At 45.9% G+C, this 21232-nt stretch overlaps 1 protein-coding gene across 1 annotated transcript in view; it reads left to right on the top strand.

The window, feature by feature from the left end:
* The window catches only part of LOC104637903 (tetraspanin-15-like), a 43440-nt gene that overhangs the window by 5607 nt on the left and 16601 nt on the right, over positions 1-21232 (top strand). The window contains exons 2-4 of the mRNA XM_075736820.1: positions 960-1145; positions 15123-15197; positions 17759-17854. Of these exons, the coding sequence (XP_075592935.1) occupies positions 960-1145; positions 15123-15197; positions 17759-17854 (357 nt within the window). The remainder of the gene's footprint in view (positions 1-959; positions 1146-15122; positions 15198-17758; positions 17855-21232) is intronic.

Genomic DNA, 21232 nt, shown 5'->3' with positions numbered 1-21232 from the left:
TCTGTGGCCGGGGGCTTTCCCCCCAGGAGCCTCTCGCTGTGATTTGGGGTGAGGAGGGCTGCGAAAAGCAGCGTGAAAGGGTTCCAGATGCTCCTCGGTTTCCTTGTTGACCTTTTCAGGTGTCAGCTCAGCGCAGGCTGAGGAGCTGCTCACCTCCTGCTGCGCTGCAGGGCCAACGGGCGAGATGTGAACGGCTCCTGACAGCATGAAACACTTGGGATCACGTTGCTGCCTTTGATGTTGAAGGAGCTGAAGGGATGCAAACAGCCCTTTTTCAGAGCCCTGCTTTATCCCAGCATCGTTAGGCTCTCTTTTTCAATGAGAGTTGTTTCATTGAAGGGGGAGAGAGGGGAGGAAGGTTGTCATAAATAATCCGTTGCTTTTCTCTATGGCACTTTTCATCCAGGGATCAAAAGCGCTTTGTAATGGTGCAGCAAGCTTCATTGCTAATTGTTGGTGCTGGCATGCGAAGAGAGGGGGAGCAGCTCACTGTGGGTTTGGGTGCAAGGTGGTGCTCAAGCCAGGTCTAAAAATGATGGGGTGAAATGAGTCATTTTGGGGATCATTCTATCATAAGGGTGGAGTTTGGGAGGGTGGGCTGTCGGTGGTCATGACTGTCAGCCTCTGGGTCTATCAAACCCAAGGCGAGGGCCAAGCTGAGCATCCAGACAGACGGTAGAGATACAAGCAGGGAGATGAAAAACCTAGCATAAAGCTGTCCAGCTAGATTAATCATGCTGCAATTATACGTCCCCTTCCCAGCCCGAGGAAGAGCAGCCTAGCCTCGAGCAAAGGGGATGTGCCGAGTGCCAACGGCACCGTTTGGGAATGTGTTAAATGTCCTGGAGGTGGGTGGGTTTTCCTTGGCTGTCTGGGACATTTTCCATCTCCACCTCTCCCTGAAAGCCTCTGTTTTTTCCCTGTTGGCTTCTGAATCCCATCCCATTCTTCCCTTGCAGATCCTCGGTCTCGTGATTCTGTGCGTTGGGATTTACGCCGAAGTGGAGAGGCAAAAGCACAAAACCTTGGAAGGGATCTTCCTGGCTCCAGCCATCATCCTCCTCCTGCTGGGCTTCACCATGTTCATCATCTCCTTCGTCGGCATGGTCGGGAGCCTCAGGGACAACCGGACGTTGCTCAAGACGGTAAGGCTGTTACCGTGCTCTCCATGCAGCCCTCGGGATGGTCTGGATTATCTCAAGGAGGAAAATTAGTGTATCCTAATGAGTCACCACCATGACTTATAGCAACGGTGTACCCCTTCCTGGATTTAAACGCTTGCATGATGTGACTGCTTGGTGTGTTCAGCTCAGCCATGAAGCCAGCGGAGGAGTAATGGGGAGAGGGTATATACAAATTGCAGAGCTGGCACCCTAATTTCCCTGTTATCCACAGCTGAATGCCTCCCAACATCCGCAGGAAGCGCTGCTGCCTTCCTCCTGAGGTAACAAGGGAGTTATTTTGGGGGCTGAGAGCCTATCTCTGGTGGAGCAGTCTCCACCGTAAAGTTTACTTTCACTATGGCGATGCCAACAGAAAATAGTTTTGTTTCTTTCTGCAAGGTAGTTCTTAGCAGAGGGAAAAATTATCTTTGAAGTCCAAAGTGGAAGAGATCCAGGACACTAGGGCAAAGCTGTTCACTCCTAACCTGCTTTCCAGGGTTTTTGTTGGTGCATTGAGTATCCGAGCATCCATCCTCCCTGCACCCGTTGCCTGCCCTGGCTCTGGGGTAACACCTCATGAGGCTGCAGGGATTTATAAACTGAATTATAATCCGTTCCCCCCATTCAGATGGGGGTGAAGCTCTTGCATCACGCTCGGCCGGGGCCAACGTCCATCAGTGAGCTCCGTGACAGCTCTGTCAGCTCTTTGGCTGCATCCGACACTCCCTTGGTGAAAAAGTTGCTTTTGGATGAACAATCCATGCTGGTCCACAGAGCCTTCCTGGCAGGGCACGTGCGTGCCTCGCATGCGAATGGTTTGCATAACATTTTCATCTCCCACTGGTTTGGGTTGATTGGTTTATTAAAATCAAACACTGTGGGGAGCTAGCACTCACTTGTATTGGCTTGCAATACTGCTTTTAAAAACGTGCAGTGAGTGAGCAGAAGAGCAAGTTTCCCGTCAGATCTCCATTGCAGTGTGGTACCATCCGCTCTATTCGAGCGCTGCCCTCCTGACTCTGGGTGTTTGGAGGAGTCTCTAAGTGAGATACATCCCCTCCAAGTGATACTTGTGGTGTTCAAATAGCCCTGATAGCTTGCTTGCTTGCTTTAAAAGTAATTTTTAATTAATTCCCTATTCTGTTTGGATGCTAAGTTATAGCAGTGGGCATTTGCCTGGAGTCAGTTATCCCTCTAACACATAACTCTTCTTCCTGTCTATCAGAGCAACTGGGAAAGCTCCGTGTTTCTTTACAATCTAAGCCTAGAAAATATTTTTCTGCCGAAGCTGAAGTTATGTTGCTTGTGGAGAACATTTCATCTTCTTTTTTGCTTGTCTGCTTTTAAAGCTATACAGTATTGTGTTTATTCTATCTAGGCTTATTCCAAAGAAGGATAAGTACTTCAAATTTCCGATAATATTTTTGTTTCTGTGCTAATACTCATGAATCACAGTTAATACTCTGTTTCCACAACCCGCACCAAATTTGGAAGTGGAAAATTGACACATCAGAGGGTAGGAAATCTCATCCTTGGAGCAACCCAGGGCGACAGAAACCCAAGCTCATTAACTGTGTTTCACAGGTTGTCGGCCGCATCAATTCTGCAACGGGCACAACTGTGAAAAAGAAATAATCCTGCCCAATTAGGTTGGCTTTCTCTCCTCATGGATATAAGCAGCTTCACGCCTGCCATGTGGAATAAATAAAGCAATACTCAGTGCAAGTTATCACGTACAATAACACTTGCGTCCCTTTTGGCTAGGATGTAAGAAAGGGGTTATTTGTCTCGTGTGTCAAAATATGTTGTGTTTCTGGGTGGTGGATTTTTAGCGTTACTTGAGGCTCCTTGCCTGCCTTTAGTTGGCTGCAGAGCAGCACAATTGGCCCAATACTACATTAATTATCTATTCTCTGGCAGCAAATAAATGAAGTGATATTTCTGATAATGAATCCAACCTAATTCCTGGTCTTGGAGCTGAAATGCTGTTTCCCACATGAACGTATTCGGCTTGATGAGCATCGGCACGAGGAGGAGAGCACGACCACAGTGAAGCATTTTGGAAATGCTTTCGATGCTGAGATAAATAAGAGTGTTCCTTGTGCAGGTATTGCATGGTCACACAAATACAGGAGGTATTTGCGGTCTGGACAGAGGCGAAAACCATAATGCTGCCTCTTCTTGTAGGAAATAGCATTGTGAGCTCATAACGGACAAAAAATGCACTTAAAGAGCTTCTCTAAGAGCCCGGACCGTGAGCATGGGTTTGCATGGCTGCGTTGGATGAGCCATGGAGGACTTGCCCACTCAAAGGGGTTGCAGGTCTGTATGGGAGCAACCCTGTGTTAGTGTTTCCTCTTGGGAGATGCAGCTTATCCCAGAAAAAGTGCTTTATCCCAGTAGCTTAAAACAGTTCCCTGATGAGACTGGGCTGCACTGGAAAGACCGTTGGTGCTGGCATGGTTTTATGGCGCTGAATTACTCGATGCTTTCTTGTGCTCTTAACTGCTCGTGGTTATATTGACAAAACCGTACAGCCAAGCCTGTATTTCTCCATTGTGTTTATGTTGGAATTGTCTGTGAAATGCATTAGCGTTTCCATCCGTTGGCCAAAAGTGGGTGCTCGTACCAGGAATTGATAGGGGGATGTCTTCTCTCATGGAACAGGCATGGGAGTCTGGGGGTTGCTTTCATTTGAGGAAGTTGTTTCACACCAGATCTCTGCTGAATTTTACTGTGAAAACTCTTGGAAATACATTATTGGTTAGTGGGTTTTGTAATCTGTTCGCCTTGAGGGGGAATCTGGTGGTGCAGGGACCACAGAGGAGGGAGCTCTTTCTGGATTTTTATTTTCCTTCACCCCCTGGACAAAAATCAACCAACATTTCTCTTCGGCAAAAGATTTAAGAAAACCACCCAGCTCCTAAATCTGCTACTTGATATATTATTCCAATATCCCCCCTGTGAGGTACCACAAATTACATTTTGGTTTTAATCTTTTCCTTATCAATCTTATTCTCTCCAGTCATTACCTGTAATTGTCATGCACGAACGCACAACTCTTACCCATTTATCACATCTTTAATGACTTCTCTAATAACCCAAGCAAAGTCTATTCGATAAAGCCTCCGTCTGCTTGCCATTCTCAAGTTTATTAGAAAAATTACAGGCAAGACCAGGGGATTTAGCTGCTAGTGTATGTAATCAGTGTTACGAAGACTTCTACTTAATAGATACGTTAAGAATTTCTGCTTGGAAAACAGTTTTTTCTGTAACCATTAACATTTGCAAGGCTTGAATAACTGCACGTTGTCTGATGAAGATGGCTTGCCTTTGCTTTTAGGGAGTTGAGGGTGATTTAGTGAATAGACTGTAAAAATCAATATTTCTCTTGCTCAATTAGACAGGTGGGAGGGGAGCTGGGATGCTTTGCTTTAGCATCTGGAATTGCAGTGGGACAGGCTGCTCTGGCAATCGGGTTTTGCAGTTGAATGTGCCCAATTTGGCTCCTCTTCATGTTGTTTTTAGAGCTGTTTTTTTCTAGAAATGTATCATATCTTACTCGGCATCTCCTGCCTGGGGGCTTAGGGCCCATGTGTTCATCCCATGGATATTTTAGCTTACAAAATTCAGTAAAGCCCAGAATTTTCAGAGGTGGTTTCGATAGGTCTTTTTTAAGTTTTATATATATATATAAAAAATATTTTTAATATATATAATATATAACAAACACAAATATAAATATTTATAAATATATAAATGTATTTTTTTATCTGTACTGCTATTTCCAAATGTCAGCAACAGCAAGATGTGAAAAGCAAACTCCAGCAACCACTGTCAGCTTTGCCATTTATTTTATTTGCGATTTTGTATTTTTATTCTCAAGGACGACCTATGATGCTATTTCCTGAGCTAGGCTTGAAATGTGCTTTCCCTCTCCTCTCCAGCCCCTGATTGCGCATGTAAATAGAGAGATTAAATGCTGGAAAATGGCAGATATGTCAGGTTTGAAGAGTGGAGTGAGTATGGCTGTGGGAAAATGGTTGGCAATCACAGAGCTATTGTGTGGATGGAGAATTGTCCTCCTGGGAAGATAAATTCCCCCCTCGAAAAGAGTCAGCTACTACAGTGATTTGAAGCTTGGGGACCCTGAATAAAAGCAATCAGAATAACATATGTGTGAAGGAGCACTTGGAGGTCTGAGCTGATCCAAGCAGCTGGGTTTTTTCCGAACGCGCGGGGAAAGGGGCAAAAATTATGTGGAAAACCTCAATTACAGCAGTGCCGTATAAAGCATCCCTCGGCCACATCGCCAGCGCTAATTCATTACCGTGTAGCAGCCACTTAAAATCGATTTTAAGTCACAGGAGGTGAAAATACCAATAAGTAGCACCTTCCCCTTATTTTTCTTCTGTGTTTGGAAGAACTGGGTGAAATAGTTTAAAAAAAGAGTTAATCTTTTGTGGGTGCATTGTTTGCACTTAAATCACTTGGATATTTGACACAAGAGAATTCCTCGTGGTTTCATGGTGCTGGAAAACCTCATGGTTGAGACCAGAGGATTGGCACAGGGTATCCAGGTCACTCCAGGGTGTGCTCACCTTCAGGCCAGCAAAAATAAATAGTCCCTTGAACATCTGCAGTAAAGAAGCAAATTTCCAAGATCAGAAGGCACGAAAAAGCCTTTGGGATGAACCAAAAGGCTTGACATGATCCCTGGAGCATGCTGACCTTAGTGGTTGGAGGAATTTGGGGTGAATTCAGGCTGGCTTGGGTTTGCAAAGTTTGTAGCTGATGGCTGGAGGTGGGTTTTTGTGTCTCTGCAAAACGAATGAGAGAAAACTGTGCAGTTTAGGATGCAGTGAAAAAAAATGGGGTATTTATGGGCAAGATGGAGATTCCCTTCCTGAAAACATTAAAGCAATTTCCAGCTGAAATGGGATTTGACTAGCATCTTCTTTAGGCTGTTTTTTGGCTATTTCTGCCCTCTCAGAGGATGAAGAAGAGGAAAGAGTTGCCCCTTCTGCTCTACCCACAGCAAGAATCCCTGCTGTGTGGTTTTTCCCATGGGTGAGATGCAGCTTTTCGAGAAGCGGTTGCAGGTTTTGGTTGCAAAAGATGCAGGGTTTGGAGGTCAGGTGCATCCATCCTCCACCAAAACGCGGCGTATTATAAATCAGGGCAGCATTGATGGCTGGGATGGCAGCCCTCGGTGGCTCTGGCAGTCTGCTGTGATGGATATTGCACTCAAGAGCAGTGGCACGCTTGATAAATAAAAGTTTCCTTCTGTTTACAGGTTTGCATGAGAAATGAAGCTGCATTTCTGTGTTTGAACTCATCCGGGGCTATAACCGCTGCTGTGAGGGAGGTCGTCAGGTGTTTTTCCGCTTGCTTTTGTCTGCTTGCAGGGTAGTTTTATGTTAATTAGAGGATGCTTTGTGCAAAGCATCACTACAAAACCCCATTTCTCTTTATGCTTCCTGGGAATCAGGCTGGGATCTGGGGTCTACTGCCCTGGGGAGGGACTCGGCTCCCTGCACCTGCAATGAAGAGTTTTTTCTGGATATTCCAATCTCAGCAGGTTCCAGTGGTGCTGCTTTAACTCTCCAGAATCCAAATTTCTGATAATTAGCACACAGATAGAGCCCGCTGGAAAAAAAACGATTGAAGCAACTCCTTCCTGCAGAGGTTTGCTCGGGGATCCGCGTATCTCTTTTTTTCTTCCTAAGCTCGCTGATTATATAGCACGCTCTGATTACAGGCTCTCTAAGCAAAACCACCACTTTCTTGATTCTATTTCTTTTTTTCCTTCTCAGCCACGCAGAGGGGTGGATAAGTGAGGAGGGCCTGACATTTCCACAGCAGCGAGCGTTCAGGATTGCCGGGGGAGCTGAAAACATCACAGACTCAGGAGCAAAGGCTCTGAGCGAAAGGAGGAGAGTCCTAGCCAGGGACAAGAGCTGGCGCGAAAGGGCTTTGAAGCAGGCAGGTACTGATGCTCCCCATGGGCAGCCTCTCACCCTCCTATTTATGTAACGAGCATCCACAGCCTTCTCCTGGATGGGACGGACCTGCAAACCCTCTAACACCCAAATCCCCCAAAAATACAGCAAGAAAAATCCTTTACAGGGACCCTCCAGCGCTTTTCACCAAGCTCTCCGTGTCTAATTTGTTCTCCTTTAAATCCATGGTTTTCAGCTCTTTAATTATTATTATTTCATTTTCTTGAGACAAAGTAGGAAACCCCAGGGTGGCGGAAGGAGCTTTGTGGCCGATCTCCTCCATTAAGGGTTGCTCACCTCTTCACTGGGGCTTTTCAAGCACCCCAATGTGCTTTAAATGGGGATTTGCTTGGCCCAGGTTTGGCGCTGAGGGAGAAGGGGCTGGAGCCCTGAAGGAGTTAATGATTCTTTCTCCACACTAATTATTGGCACTTTAACGTTGAATTTCTTGTGGTGTCTCCATTCATCGTCTTTCTAGGAGCAGTTTGGGAAGGTTTTGTGGGCAGCAAAAAGCATATTTTATTCTTCCAAGCCTCATACGTTGAGCATCGCCAGCAAACTCCTAGCGTGTTGCATTTCTTTCCTTGGCGCTCACGCCTTTTTTTTTAATAACATCGTTAAATTACCCCCTGCAATAATAACAGCCATCCTTGCGGTGAATTAGTGGGACTTCACAGCTTCCTGAAAGCCCGGTAAAGGGCTGACGTTACGAAGTCCTTCCAAAAATCCTCCAAGCATGGGTTATTTATGGACCTCTCTGGAGTTACTTACCTTCTCGATATGAACTTTTAATAAATAAGATATCTCATGCTGCATTTTTACTCCCTAAAGAGTGGTGGTTCCCCAGCATCTCTCAAAGTTGATGCTACACAAGGAAAGGATGCTGGTGAGCACCCAAATAAGACTGAGGAGAGGTTTTTGCAAAGTCTGAGATGATATTAATAGCATCCAAGGGGTTTAACCTGCATTAGGAGTTTCCAGTGAATTGCCTAGTGCTCATTAAAGGATTGAGCTGATTGTTCCATTGAAATATTTCTCCTGATTGGAGGGAAAGCAAAAGGTACCGAGATCTTTGGAAAAAGGTGAAATTTGGTTGCTTGGCCCTCAAACTCTGACATAAATTAGACTTGAAAGGAGCTATCGCTCATGGAGCTGGATGAAGGGGGGGTCTAAGAGGAAACATCATTCTCTGTTCATAAAAACCACCTTTTCTTTGGGTTTTGGGGAACATGAGCATGTTCTAGCCACAGCTTCCATCCTGGTCTTGTGATGGGAGTGGAGAGTAGCAGGACTATAGGCAAGGAAGGGTTAACAGCAGCCAAAAATAGATGCAGCTGCAGGCTGTAAAAGCCCAAAGTGGGGGGGAAATGGGGTTTCTGTCAGGTCTGGAGAGCAGATTTGGGCTTTGAAGGGGCAGAGCAGGCAGCTGCGGGGTTTGGTGGAGGTAGGGCTGGTGCCTGGGATGTGGTGGATGGACAGCGCTGCATGGCTGGGGCTCTCAGGGACTCCCAGTCGATTATGTGCAAAGCTACTGGCTCTTTTGGGATTAAAACCAGGCTTCTTGGTTATTTAGCTTCTGAAGCATAAAGGAACTGTATATTTTCACTTCAAGGCTGGGCAAATGCATGCGTGAAACCCAAATAGGGATAGTTACGGATGGGCAGGAGTGGCATGTTGCATGGCCCCTAAATAAAATAACGTGGTTTGCATGAATAAAACAGTGTCCTGGGCAGAGAGGGTTATTGCTGCATTGCTAAAACAGAAGATGCTCTGCAAAGTCTTTTCATCTGGGCTTTGTTGTTCTGGTTTAATCTGTGTAGGAGATATTCCTGACAGATTTTGGGGGGGGTTTTGGCTTCAAAGCAATTAAGAAAGCTGTTTCTACGTGGGAATAAACAATTATTTGGGTTTTCAGAGGAAGGGCTGCATGCAAGTGTCTTTCAGAAGAAAAGCACACCCTTAGAAAGGGCCACTCGGTGGGGGAGAAAACTGTAACATGTCATTAGGAAGAAATGGTTCTTTAGAAGCATTACTTAAAGTTTTAATCTGGGGACAAAAGCAACCGGATTCATGTTTCTGTGCTCACGTGAAACTGTGGACTCTTCTGTGGCTGGTCTTGAGGAAGGCAGAGGAGGCGGCAGGCACTTGCTAAGGGGATGATTTAGTGGCCTCCTAGGTAGGGTGAAAGATTTATTTATCACACACCTGCATTGGTTTTGCGTGGCAAGGTTTTGTTAGTGGTGGGGCTACAGGGGTGGCTTCTGTGAGAAGCTGCCAGAAGCTTCCCCTGTGTCTGATAGAGCCAATGCCAGACGGCTCCAAGACGGACCCGCCGCTGGCCAAGGCCAAGCCAATCAGCGCCTCTGGGATAACATATTTAAGAAAGAGAAAACCAGTTAGAGAGAGCTTTTGCAGCTGGAGAGAGGAGTGAGAAGATGTAAGAAACTCTGCAGACACCCAGGTCAGTGCAGAAGGAGGGGCAGGAGGTGCTCCAGGCGCCGGAGCAAGATTCCCCTGCAGCCCGTGGTGAAGACCATGGTGAGGCAGGCTGTCCCCCTGCAGCCCATGGAGGGAGGATGAGGGGGTGTAGAGATTCCACCTGCAGCCCGTGGAGGATCCCACGCTGGAGCAGGTGGAGGCACCTGAAGGAGGCTGTGGCCTGTGGGAAGCCCACGCTGGAGCAAGCTCCTGGCAGGACCTGTGGACCCGTGGAGAGAGGAGCCCACGCCAGGGCAGGTTTGCTGACAGGACTTGTGACCCCGTGGGGGACCCACGCTGGAGCAGTCTGCTCCTGAAGGTCTGCACCCCGTGGGAGAGACCCACGCTGGAGCAGTTCGTGAAGGACTGTAGCCCGTGGGAGAGACCCACGCTGGAGCAGTTGGTGAAGGACTGTCTCCCGTGAGAGGGACTCCATGTTGGAGCAGGGGAACGATGAGAGGAGTCCTCCCCCTGAGGAGGAAGAAGCGGCAGAAACACCACGTGATGAACTGACCGTAACCCCCACTCCCCGTCCCCCTGTGCCGCTGGGGGGGGCAGAGGTTGAAGCCGGGAGTGAAGTTGAGCCCGGGAAGATGGGAGGGGTGGGGGCAGGTGTTTTAGGATTGGATTTTATTTCTCATTCCTCTACTCTGTTTTGCTTGGTAATAAATTAGATGAATTCCCTCTCTAAGTTCAGTCTGTTTTGCTCGTGACAATAACTAGTGAGTGATCTCTCCCTGTCCTTATCTCGACCCATAAGCTTTTTGTTCTACTTTTTCTCCCGTTTGGTGAATGAGGGGAGTGATAGAGCGGCTCTGGTGGGCACCCGGCCCCCAGCTAGGGTCAACCCACCACAACACCTCTGCACTGGGTGTGTTTCGCATGGCTGCACATTCGATCTGTTCCCATTTCTCAAGAGGGAACAACCAGTTCCCTTTCTGGGTGCCCAAAAATACAGCAAAACCTGGGGACGGCCATCCTGTAAACTCCTGTGCTTGCAAAACTGGGGGGATTTGTGCTTTATAGGAAGAGAAATTGAATTGCACAAGTTTCTTTTCATCTTGGGGATGGGAAGTCCAGATTTCCCATCCCTTGATGACCTGTCACCACTTTTATATTAATAGGTTCAAACCCTTTTCTTGCATTGGCTTCAGTGGGGCTGAATTAGCTCCTTCGCTGGAGAAGCAGCTATAGAAATGGATAAAAATAAAATGTTGGGGGGGTTACTTGCATGAATGTAGGATGTACCTGTTCCCACAGGGGTTTAATGGTGACTCTGGAGCCTGGAATGAGGATAAAATTATCTCTACCCTTCACAGAGGGTGTTCAAATCCTTCTGTTCCTCCTCCATTGAATTCTATAGGGTCTCATTATATGGGGCTTGTACACTCTTTTAAGTATGACCAGTAACTTTATCTCAGCAAAAACCCCACTGGATTTCTTAAATTAAGCAGCTGTTTATGATCTGCCTGTACTGTTTTAATGCAAAGTTTGTCAAAAGGGTAGGAGAATTCAAGAGCACCATCTTCAACCTCAGCTTTCCCAGTGTCTTGCTGCAAAATACCTGGGAATCTGTTTATACATTTATTTCTTTTCTTCTTGGCTTGTATCATGGGTTCTCTAGAAATCAACATTGTCGTTATCGCTCTTATTATCTCGTCCTTTCCTGTGACTGAGCTGAAGTAGGAAATGGATCATCAAGAAGCAAGTATTTTCCCTTATCAGCCCTCAGGTGCTGCATGGGAAACTCCTGGTACTGGGTAGAAAGGAAGGATTTTTGGAGATTTTCTTCTTTTTTTAATTTTTATTCCCTGCAGTTGTGGCAGCTGGTCGGTCTCCCTGGCCACACTGTAAAATCACGGCAGCGTTTCACAGACAGAGGTTGCTCATGTTAAATAAACGTCACAGATTTCTCTGGTGCTTTCTCATTGCTCCAGCAGCTCTTCTATCCTACGGGCTGCACCTCCTCCACTTCCCTGGCAAACAGAGCATCCCTTTCCCATCCAAAATCCCGTTGGAGTCATGCTTGGGATTGGCATATCTGAACCTCCTGTGGCCATAGGTGTCTCGAGTGCATCTGAGCTCAGGAGCGATGCTCAGCCTCTATCCATGGCTCAAAGCTCTTTCCCTGGGCTGGCTCCTAAATAAATCCCTGTGTGGTTTATTCATCCCTCAGCCTCGGTGCCTCCAACCCATCCCTGACCCGCACACATCCTTTCTGCCCAGTGAGGGCATGTTCGAGCTGGAAATTGGAGGCAGCTACACGCTGCTCGTGGGCTGGAAATGAAGCAGCAGCAGGTTTGCACCCTTCTATGAGCCAGACCCATGGCGGGAAGTGTTTACTCGAGATCAATTCAGTATTTCAGGTGGTTTTTAAGCTTCTGGGAGATGAAACTTGATGGTAAAACATTCTATCTGGTGTACAGAGGTGGCAGAAAACCAAACACCCAGAGGACATACGGGAAGGGATCATTCCAGGCCGCAACCTATATATTCCTTATGTAAAATGACCCTAATGAAGTGGGTTATTCCCTAAACTGGATGGAGACCTGACTTCACCTCAGGCAGAGTGCGGTCTCTCTGGCACTTTCCTCCTCGATTTGGCTTCGGGAGAGATTAACGATGAACAAGACAGCGCTGGAGACTTGCTAGATGAGGGAAGGAGAGCTTGGAACTCTGCTGATCCTGAGAAGAGGGGCGATTAATCTTTTTGTCAAGGTATTTGAGGGAATTAAGCAGTATAAGTTATTATGAACTTTTGGATTGATGAGCCCTTTAAAGGGAGCTGGCTGTGGCGAGTGTTGATTTAATAAGAATTGAGCAAATTTTCCCCGATCCAGCTGTCTTGAGCAAGATGAAGGTTTTACTGGAGAGTTTCTCTCTGCAAAAGCTGGGCTTTGCTTTGCGCTTTGTGATGGGTGAGATCCTCGGGCACCTTCCCGGTCCCTCCTCCGCAGCGTTTGCCTCCTCTCGGGGGATGTGAGCGATGAAGCCCAGCCAGAAGGTCGTGCCACAGTGGCACAGCTGCTCACTCATGTGCCACCGCTTCCATGCAAAGGGTGAATTTTTTCGTAAACTGGAGGAAAACCAGCTCCTTGCTGCACTGCTTTGTCATTTTATTTTTTTATTTACTTGATTTGTGATTTTGAACTTGCTGCAAACTTACAGCAGCTCAAGGCAGGATTAAATGCTGCTTAATGTGGATTTTTGCTCTTTATTTTGCTGCTGGAGTCTTTTGAAGGAACAAAATGCTGATTTATTCATGGCCAGTCTGGCAGACAGCAGGGCCTGCAGTGCACTAGTTAAAAGGGATAATTGTGGATGTTTTGCCCCTAAACATGCATTACAGTTACCAGTGGTTGCTGCAATCCTTGTGAATGCAAAAAAAGTGCCACTTTCTGCTCTGTGCGTGTAGCCGGTAAGGTTTTGCGTGCTCCGTTCGGCCATTATTTGGGGGAAGAAGAGCTGGTTTTCATTCAGGCTGCACGTTTGCAAGACTTGTGCTGGCACCCTGGGTTTGTGGTTGCTTTTCTTGCAAATCTTCTATAAATTATAAGGGAAATTGTGAGCTTTCTGAAGGTGAGGTTACGGACTGTGGGATGTCCAGGGGGAGCTGAGCATCAGCTATGTGACTTCCCAGGTTTGCATTTTCCCCTCTTGTAAGGAATTGCAATCAACATCTGCCTTGTCTTTCTTCCCAATTAATGCTGGCACTTTTCCCCCATTTAAAAAGACCATGAGCTAAGCTCTTTTTTGGGCTTTCTCTCTTGGAAACAGTGGGGTTTGCTACCTGTGAACCTCATCTGATGGAGCATTTGAAAGCCATGTTCAGTCATCATTTTTCTAATAGCTGGGTACAGCCGGCATCCCACAGACTTCTACACAACACGCCTGCATTTGTTTATAAATCAGCTATCCAACCTGGATATTAAATATTAGCTTTGATTTCAATATGCACGGAGCAGGCTGAGTTGTATTGCATAAACCTTGCCTTTTATATCTTGACTTGACAAGCTGTACGGCAGAAATCGAGACTGAAAGAAGGAACTAAAAGGACCAAATTGGTGCACAGTGTGCAATGGCTGAAGCACTTTGAAGCTGCGCTCTGTTATCTCTACTCACAGTAGGATTGGTAAGAGTTTGTACTTTTCCCCAGTAAACAGGACAAATCATTCGGGTTTTTTTTTTTCCTTGGATTTTAAGTAAGGTTGAAGAACAAAAATGTTTCCAAAATTCAGTTTCTTTTTCTTGCTGCAACATTGTGAGACCTAGACATGTCCTGCTTGGTAAAACCATCAACCGCGCCGCCTTGGGCTTCCTCCTGAAGCAATCCCATTTTTTATCAGTTTAGATGCGTGCGGCATTTGCTGTATCCTCTCCGCCTACAAGATAATAGGTGCTTGGTTAATTGCATGCCTTAATTATGGGATTCCTTGCCAAATTATACCTGGCCTGAGCTGATTTAGCTGGTGATGAAGGCAGTGCTGCTCCTCTGGTGGGACCACGCTAGCTGGCTCTTAGCAAATAAGCATGGTGCAAACCTCATTGGTGGGTGGCTAATTAAAAACCCCGACAGTTTGAGGCACGAAGTGGTGTTTTGCTGCAACAGCGCTTTTCTTTTGCCAAGCTTGGGAAATAATTTCTGGGCATGCAGCTCCCTTTGCTACCTGCCTTTGTAAACAGGCTGTTCTAATAAACCAGTGGTCAAAGTGAATATCGTGGTAATAAATTATCTCTCCCTACCCCCTTTTTTTTTTTTAACATTGCTTTTGGATTTTTAGCTAGTTACCATGGTAACTTTCCACCTTCCTTTTTCTGGCGAGTCTCCAAAGTCGCTGATGGAGGTAGCCTCGGGGAGACAAGTGTGAGCTGAGCAGAGCTTTGCTCTCCGTCCTCTGCAAAGTCAGATGAGGTGCCAAATGGGACCTCTCAGAGACCAAAGCATTAGGAGACCGAGGGGCGTGGGCTGCAGGAACATCAGACCTTCTAGTTTAAGTCTTTCTGTCCATCAGGACATTGATTTGCAGCCTACGTTTGTTGCCACAATCAATTCTGGCGGAGGCATGAGTTATTGCCATGCTCTGGGGGATGGATGAGCCTCCATTGGCTGCTCAGCTTGGAAACACTGGTCTTCAACCAAGCACCAGCATCCCATCACAGAGGGATGCTATATCCACCCAGAGATAACATTCGCTCCCGCTGCATCCAATTTATCTGTTTCCCTGTGCAGAATTTGGCCATTCAAATTGCATCTGGTTCCTTTTTTTCAATCCTTCCTTCTGTCCATCCTCTTTCCCTGTTAGGGCTGAGATCTTTGGAAGAGATTTGCAGCTCCCTGGGGAGCTCGTAATGAAATGATCTGATTTCTAAGTGTTTCAAAGCAGCTCTCGGTTTCCAGGTCTCCCTTGTTGCGGTTAACCACTGACAGATGACACAGCCTGGCTTGGAGCAGGGCTAATCCTTCCCTTTCTCTTTTCAGTTCTTCTGCGTCCTTCTGGTGATCTTCCTCACGGAGCTGCTGCTGATATTCATCGAAATCATCTTTGAAAACAAGGTGGGTGCAATCAGGAGGCCTTTGGATGCTACACAGCGACAAACTGCTGCTCTGTGTGTCATCAGGGAGGAAAATCCTCAAGTATTTGTTAGCGTCCGCCCTGAAAATGGAAAGTTTTCATTGCTCTTGCTCTTCTGGGGCTGCCCATCGTCCTCCAGAGTTGCGATGGATCTCCAGCACCACCCAGAGCCCCCGCTGCAGCCGCAGCTCCCTCTGCAGACTCTCAGCCAAAAACCTGTTGGATTTTTTTTTTCTTGAGGACTCATTAAGCTCCTCGCCTCAATTACGTTAACTGCTGGCTTGCGTTTGCAAGGACGCGTTTGAGTTATAGCTGAGCCAGCGAGATGGTAAACGCTTCCAACGGATGTCCTTTCTGGCCGCCTGCCTTCTGCTGCAGAAACCCTGCCATTTTCAATTTAATCTTACCCTTGCAATCTATCAAATGATTAAATAGCTAATCTCAATCTCTGCTGGCTCAATGAATGCAGAAGGCAGGAGAACGACGTCTGAAATACCTACTTACGGGCTCTAAACATCGATTCCCCCATGCACAAACAGCTTCATGTGTGCGTGGTGAGCCCCAAAGTCGAAGGGAGGCAATGGGGGAGGACATCGCCTTTTGGATCCTGCAGCCAACTCCATCCAGCAGCTTCCCAGAGCTCTCCAAAACGCTCCGATCTCTGAAAAAAACTGTGCGTCGATGGAGAAATATGCTTCTCCGAGGAAAATCAGATCGCCTGAGTCCTTCCCATAGGAGGAAATGTAGAAAATCAATATGTGCTGCCACACAGAGGGTGTATTTTGGTGAAATTCAGCATGAAATCCCCGCTTTGCTCCACTTTTGGGCCTCAGTGATGGTGCTCAGCACCACAGGGATGCAACAGGAAGCACTGGTACCATCAGGAGAGAGGGGATTGCAACCTTGTGATTAAACTCATCGATTGAGTAGAAACCATTAGCGCCTAAATTGTCCCTTAATTTAAATTTAACAGACAATATCAAAACCTAATTAAAAATCAAACAATGAGGGAGAGAGAAAAGAGAGATCTGACAAGCGATGAATCCACTTGACCTAAAATTGTTTGGAGGCACAAATCTGCATTTGCAACAATGGTTGCTTATTAAATTTGTTAAAAACATATTTAATTGGATTTTGTATTAAATAAGCAGGGATGAGGAACGAATTTAGTGGCCTCGAAGCTACTGAACATTGAAATGGGCTCTGTTCATATGCAAATGGGGTTTTGGAGATTATCAGAGATAACGGGTTTGGCGTCCTTGAAGGGAAGGGAGTGGAGAGGTCTCATAACCAGAACTTAATGATTTAACCCTGCAACATTTATCTCCCACCTTAAAATCAAGATTTAATTACAGAGGCTGCCTCCGGGCTGGCATCTTCTCAGAAGGCAATAGGATTGTGGGTAAGCCTATCTGGGGGAAAACAAGCATAAAACGGTAAAACCTGGGCGTCGCCTGTTGTGTTGGTCTTAGTGGCGGGCAAACTGAGAATTAACATTTTAATAAACTTCCACATGAGCAATTTCTTAAAGGTTTTTTCAGATCCCCTTGCCGGATCCCTCGCTGTTGGCAGGCTTTGTTTGCCGCTCTGACGTGCCTTCATTTCTCTTTTTTTCACGTTCTTCTCTCTGTTCCCGGTTTGCCCAACCTCTAATTTTCATGTCAGAGTGAATTATGAAAAACAACATTTGTCTCCCCCCCCCACCACTTTCTCCTGCTTCTAACTCAGAAAGAAGTTCCTTTTTCCTTCATTAATATTTCTGCTTGGCGGTTTGTCAGGACTCAGATGATAAACCTGCACCGGGCTTTGCATAGGACATTTCGAGCCTTTGCTCCCAGCTCACTAATAAGCTTCCCAGGCATCTGTAAAACACATTTTCGATTCAATTAGTGTTTAATGTGAAGTGCCTGATGTGTCAAAGTGTCCTCAGAGATACGGCTGAAGGAGCAGCAGGGAGAGCCTCAGCTCAGCTGCACCGTTCCCTTTCAGGGCGTGATTGAATTGCTGAATGATTTGTTGGGATTAGGAATGACTGAGGGCTCTGATGAGGTCTCTGCTCCTGCACGTAGCTCATCCCACAGATAAATCACCCTGCAGCCGGCGGTGTTGGCTGTCACAGACCGTTTCACCTCCCCCAGCCCCTCCTAATGCAGCAACACCCCCCACCAGTGGTTAAAATCGTGTTAGTCTATGAGAGCTTGAGGGAGATTTTGAAGAAGTTGCCCTAATAATTAAATTTAATACGCAACGTATAGGAAAAATTGCGTGGGTAAAGGTGCGTGGGTCTGCTTGCGTGTGCAGGAAACGGAGAGGTGCTATGGGATGCTTCTAACCCTGAGAGCTCAAAAATGATGTTGCTAACCTTGAGAGCTCAAAACCGATGAATTTTGCCCCAAGAAATAGGCTTGTGCCAGTATGTGGGTTAGATTCTTACTCCGGTAACAATTGGCAACACTTGCTATGAAAAATTTTCATGTTTTGCAATATTTTCCCGGTGCCTTTTCCCCACGTGAGCTGTGTTTTTGTTTTTTGCTATCCCCAGATGAATGCAGTTTTCCACTCCAACATCCAAGAGGGCATCAGACATTATTACGATGACCTTGACTTCAAGAACATCTTGGATTTTGTACAAGAAAAGGTTCGAGTTTGGAGGGGAGGGGAGGGGTGGCATCGGGGAGATCTGGTTGTGAAGTTTGTCAAGGAGTTGTTTGCTCTGTGCCTCGTTGAAGCGGAAGCATTAGTTTTCTCTGTATTTTTCGAGTTTATTCCCATCCCTAGAGCGCCCTGCTTGATCTGTCTTGAACATCTTGATCTTTCTTGGCTTGCAGTGTTCTTTTTGCACAGTTTTGCATTGTGCTGCTCTCCAAGCCCACCCCACTGGTGTTTTCGGTAAGTTATTCTGCCGTCTGTGTTCCCTGCAAAGAACATCATCTTCTCCACACCAGGATATTTATATTTCCCAATCTTGATGGGAAACCAGTGCCTAACACCTGAAAGCTTTTTGGATAGCTACCCCAACCTGCATAGAGAGAGGTGGAGGAATAAAATAACTTGCTAAAGCTGCCTCAGGGCTGCAATGACCCGTAGTTAGGCCACCTTAGGTATGTCTCTTTACTCGAGGTGTCATTGGTAGCTGGCCAAGCCCTTGACTCAACGGGAAAATCACAGATAAGGTGTTTGCACACAGTAGCTGGAAGAAGAGAAGAGCTCAGCCTCTCCATGGGCAGCAGCTGCTCCTGGGACTGGTGAGAGCTATGTCCAGTTCAATATTGGGGCTTGGCATAGCCTGCTTTAATATTTTTAGGTGTGTGGTTGCATAATCTGTCTCATATCTAATGCTTAGAGCCTGCCAGGAGTTGGCAGTTTCCATCCTTTATCCTTGAACCAACCTGCAGGTCGATAAAACCATCCCTGCAAATCTTATTATTTTTTTTTAACCAAACTTTTGATAAGCTGCTGCTGTTGCCTTGTATTTTATTATAGTTTGTTTGAGGTACTAAATATTAAATTAAGTATTAAATTAAATTCCCTTCCTAATTCCTGCCATTGAGACCTGGCTAGAAGTGTTTCCCTTTTGTCTCTCGAAATCCAAGGTAGCTGCGCTTCAGCAAAGCAACGACGCATCCCCCCAAGTACATCAAAAAGATAAATAAAGTCAGGATTTAAAATTATTATCCATGCCATCAAGCACGTGGCTGGTCCAGACAAGCTCGGGTGGCTCTAACGTAGGTTTGCTCATGGTTTGAGTTGAGGATATTTGGTTTACTATTATTTGTGTTATGGTGGGAGGGAAGCACTTGACTTGAAGCATTTGGCAAATGAAAAAAAAAGTGGAAAAAACCCCCAAAACTGGAGATTCAGGAGGGAAATTGCAGTGATGTTACGTCTCCCGGGTTGGTTTGCAGAGCGGAGCCAGGCTTTGCCAGCAAAGCTGCTTTCAGATGAACTTTGAATGTTCTCACCTCGGCCTGATTTCTCTCCTTTCATTATGGGTTGAAGCATCATAAATATGTGAATCTTATCTCTCGCTTTGAAGAAAAGGAGACTGTGAAGCTCTTTCTTCTTTGATGTAGCTGGAATTTAAGGCCGGTGGTGCCCTCCACGCTCCTGACTCTCTGCTTAAATACCTGCTTTTGACTTTTGGAGTCATCGTTACTGAACCGAGCGCATTAATAAGCCTGGGAACCCTCTGAAGGTCTCAAGACACGACTGATTTTGAGAAAGATCTGAATCTTTTTCAAGTTTTACTCTAACCTCTCTAAGAGGTTGCTATAATTCAAACCTCTCTGTATGAATGATAAATTGAAGCAGTCAGAAAGTCCAGGTTGGAGCCTTGGCAAGGAGGTTAGACCACAAATCTCCAGATAAAGCAGCTGTATTTGCAGGATGGTTTCTGTATCTCCAAACAAACAAGGATCAGGTGCTTATCATATAACATCACCCCATTTTTACAACATTTTTCCCATCTACTTGTTCACTTGACTTTGTATTAAAAGTTTTCAGGGGGAGATCTTAATCTTAAAGTCTCTCTGTGTACTAAAAGAAGTTGTGGCCACTTACAGAGTTGCTGATAAGTCTAACATCTGCACGTTTTATCTCATAGCAAGAGAAGGAGCTTTGCAAGAATGTGCTGCTCATTGCTGTGAGCTTTTATATTAGCGTATGATTTCCAAATCGGGAACAGCAGCAATGGCAGCGATTGAAATGCAGAGTTGCTTTGTCCTGGGGGTAGGACCGGGAGGAAGCAATGAAGAGAAATAACTGCTTTTAAGAGAAGGGAAATCGGTTTTACGGGACCTGAGCAGCCCGGATCACTTTGGGAGGATGAAAAATTGCAGTTAGTCTGGAAGGATTGCACCCAGTCCTGATTTTTTGATAAAACACAAGCTCAGAGCAGCCTGTTATCATCATTTAGTGGTTATTCTTGCCTTTTTCCCTATTAAAAACCTTGTCTATGCATAGGGTAGCTGGCACACGGCTTATTTAGGTCAGGCAAAACCACACTATACTCCTTAGGATTTGAATTTTGCTTAAATCCTCTCTCAAGTGATGCTTTAAACTAGAGCCAGCTGCCTTCACACCCTTAAACCAGTATCATACAGTAAAAATAACAAGTAATTATGGTCCGAAATGCCAGACATTAATATTTTATATTACCAGGATGATGGTGCAAATAACGCAGTTCTACCTGTCAACACCTACTCGCTCTGGCTGCCTGTGAGCAAGTAGATATGGAAATAAATTTCCCTAAAGAAAATAATACTGATATGTTTTTATCACTAGTTTTTGCTGAACTACTGCCCTTGGATGTGAGACTGGGGACCACAATGACTCAACAGCCCAGGTTTGCCCCAAGTCACTAACTGCAGCTCTCTGCCGCTCCTCGCTTTATCTTTTTTCTAATGGTTTGCTGAGTACAGGTGGAAGAGGAGAGTTCAAACTGCTTTGCTGAGCACAAGATTTGAATTTCAAAGAGCTGCCGGGGCTGTGGTTGTTGCTCAAACCCAAGTGGCTCCAAACTCAAAGTAAAGCTTGGAGGGTCGAGGATGTTGCGCTTGCAAACCTCTTCCTTTCTTCCCAGAGAAGATTAAAGGAAGCTTTCATGAGTGTGATGACTCGTTCGAGCGTGTTGCTTCGAGAGCGATGGTTTTAGCCGTAATGAGCCTGCAACTCATGGGTAGCATCAGCGGTCCTTGACACAGAGAGCTCCTCAGATGCGACCTGTGAGGCTCTTTCCATGGGCTCTCTCTGGGTTTTTTTGCTTGTTAATGCTTCTCTGAGCTCCAGCATGAAAGTAAAACCCACACTGAAGTCTGTCTCAACTTATGAGAAATAAATCCATGCACAAGAGTAGTTTGGGCTAAACCTCTCTTTCCAGAGAAGAAAACACCCCAGTGAGGCTTCCCAGCAGCTAGTAACTCTTGTTATAAGGATTTTGTACCAATTTTTGCACTGTTCTAAAAGCAAATGGAAAAAATTTCTTTGCAGCAAGGGGATATCAAACAAGTAGCAATAG

Source organism: Balearica regulorum, chromosome 27 (genome assembly GCF_011004875.1).
Source record: "Balearica regulorum gibbericeps isolate bBalReg1 chromosome 27, bBalReg1.pri, whole genome shotgun sequence".
NCBI lineage: Eukaryota > Metazoa > Chordata > Aves > Gruiformes > Gruidae > Balearica > Balearica regulorum.
The sequence above is the reverse complement of the archived record's forward strand: the minus strand, read 5'-3'. Positions and strand labels throughout refer to the sequence as shown.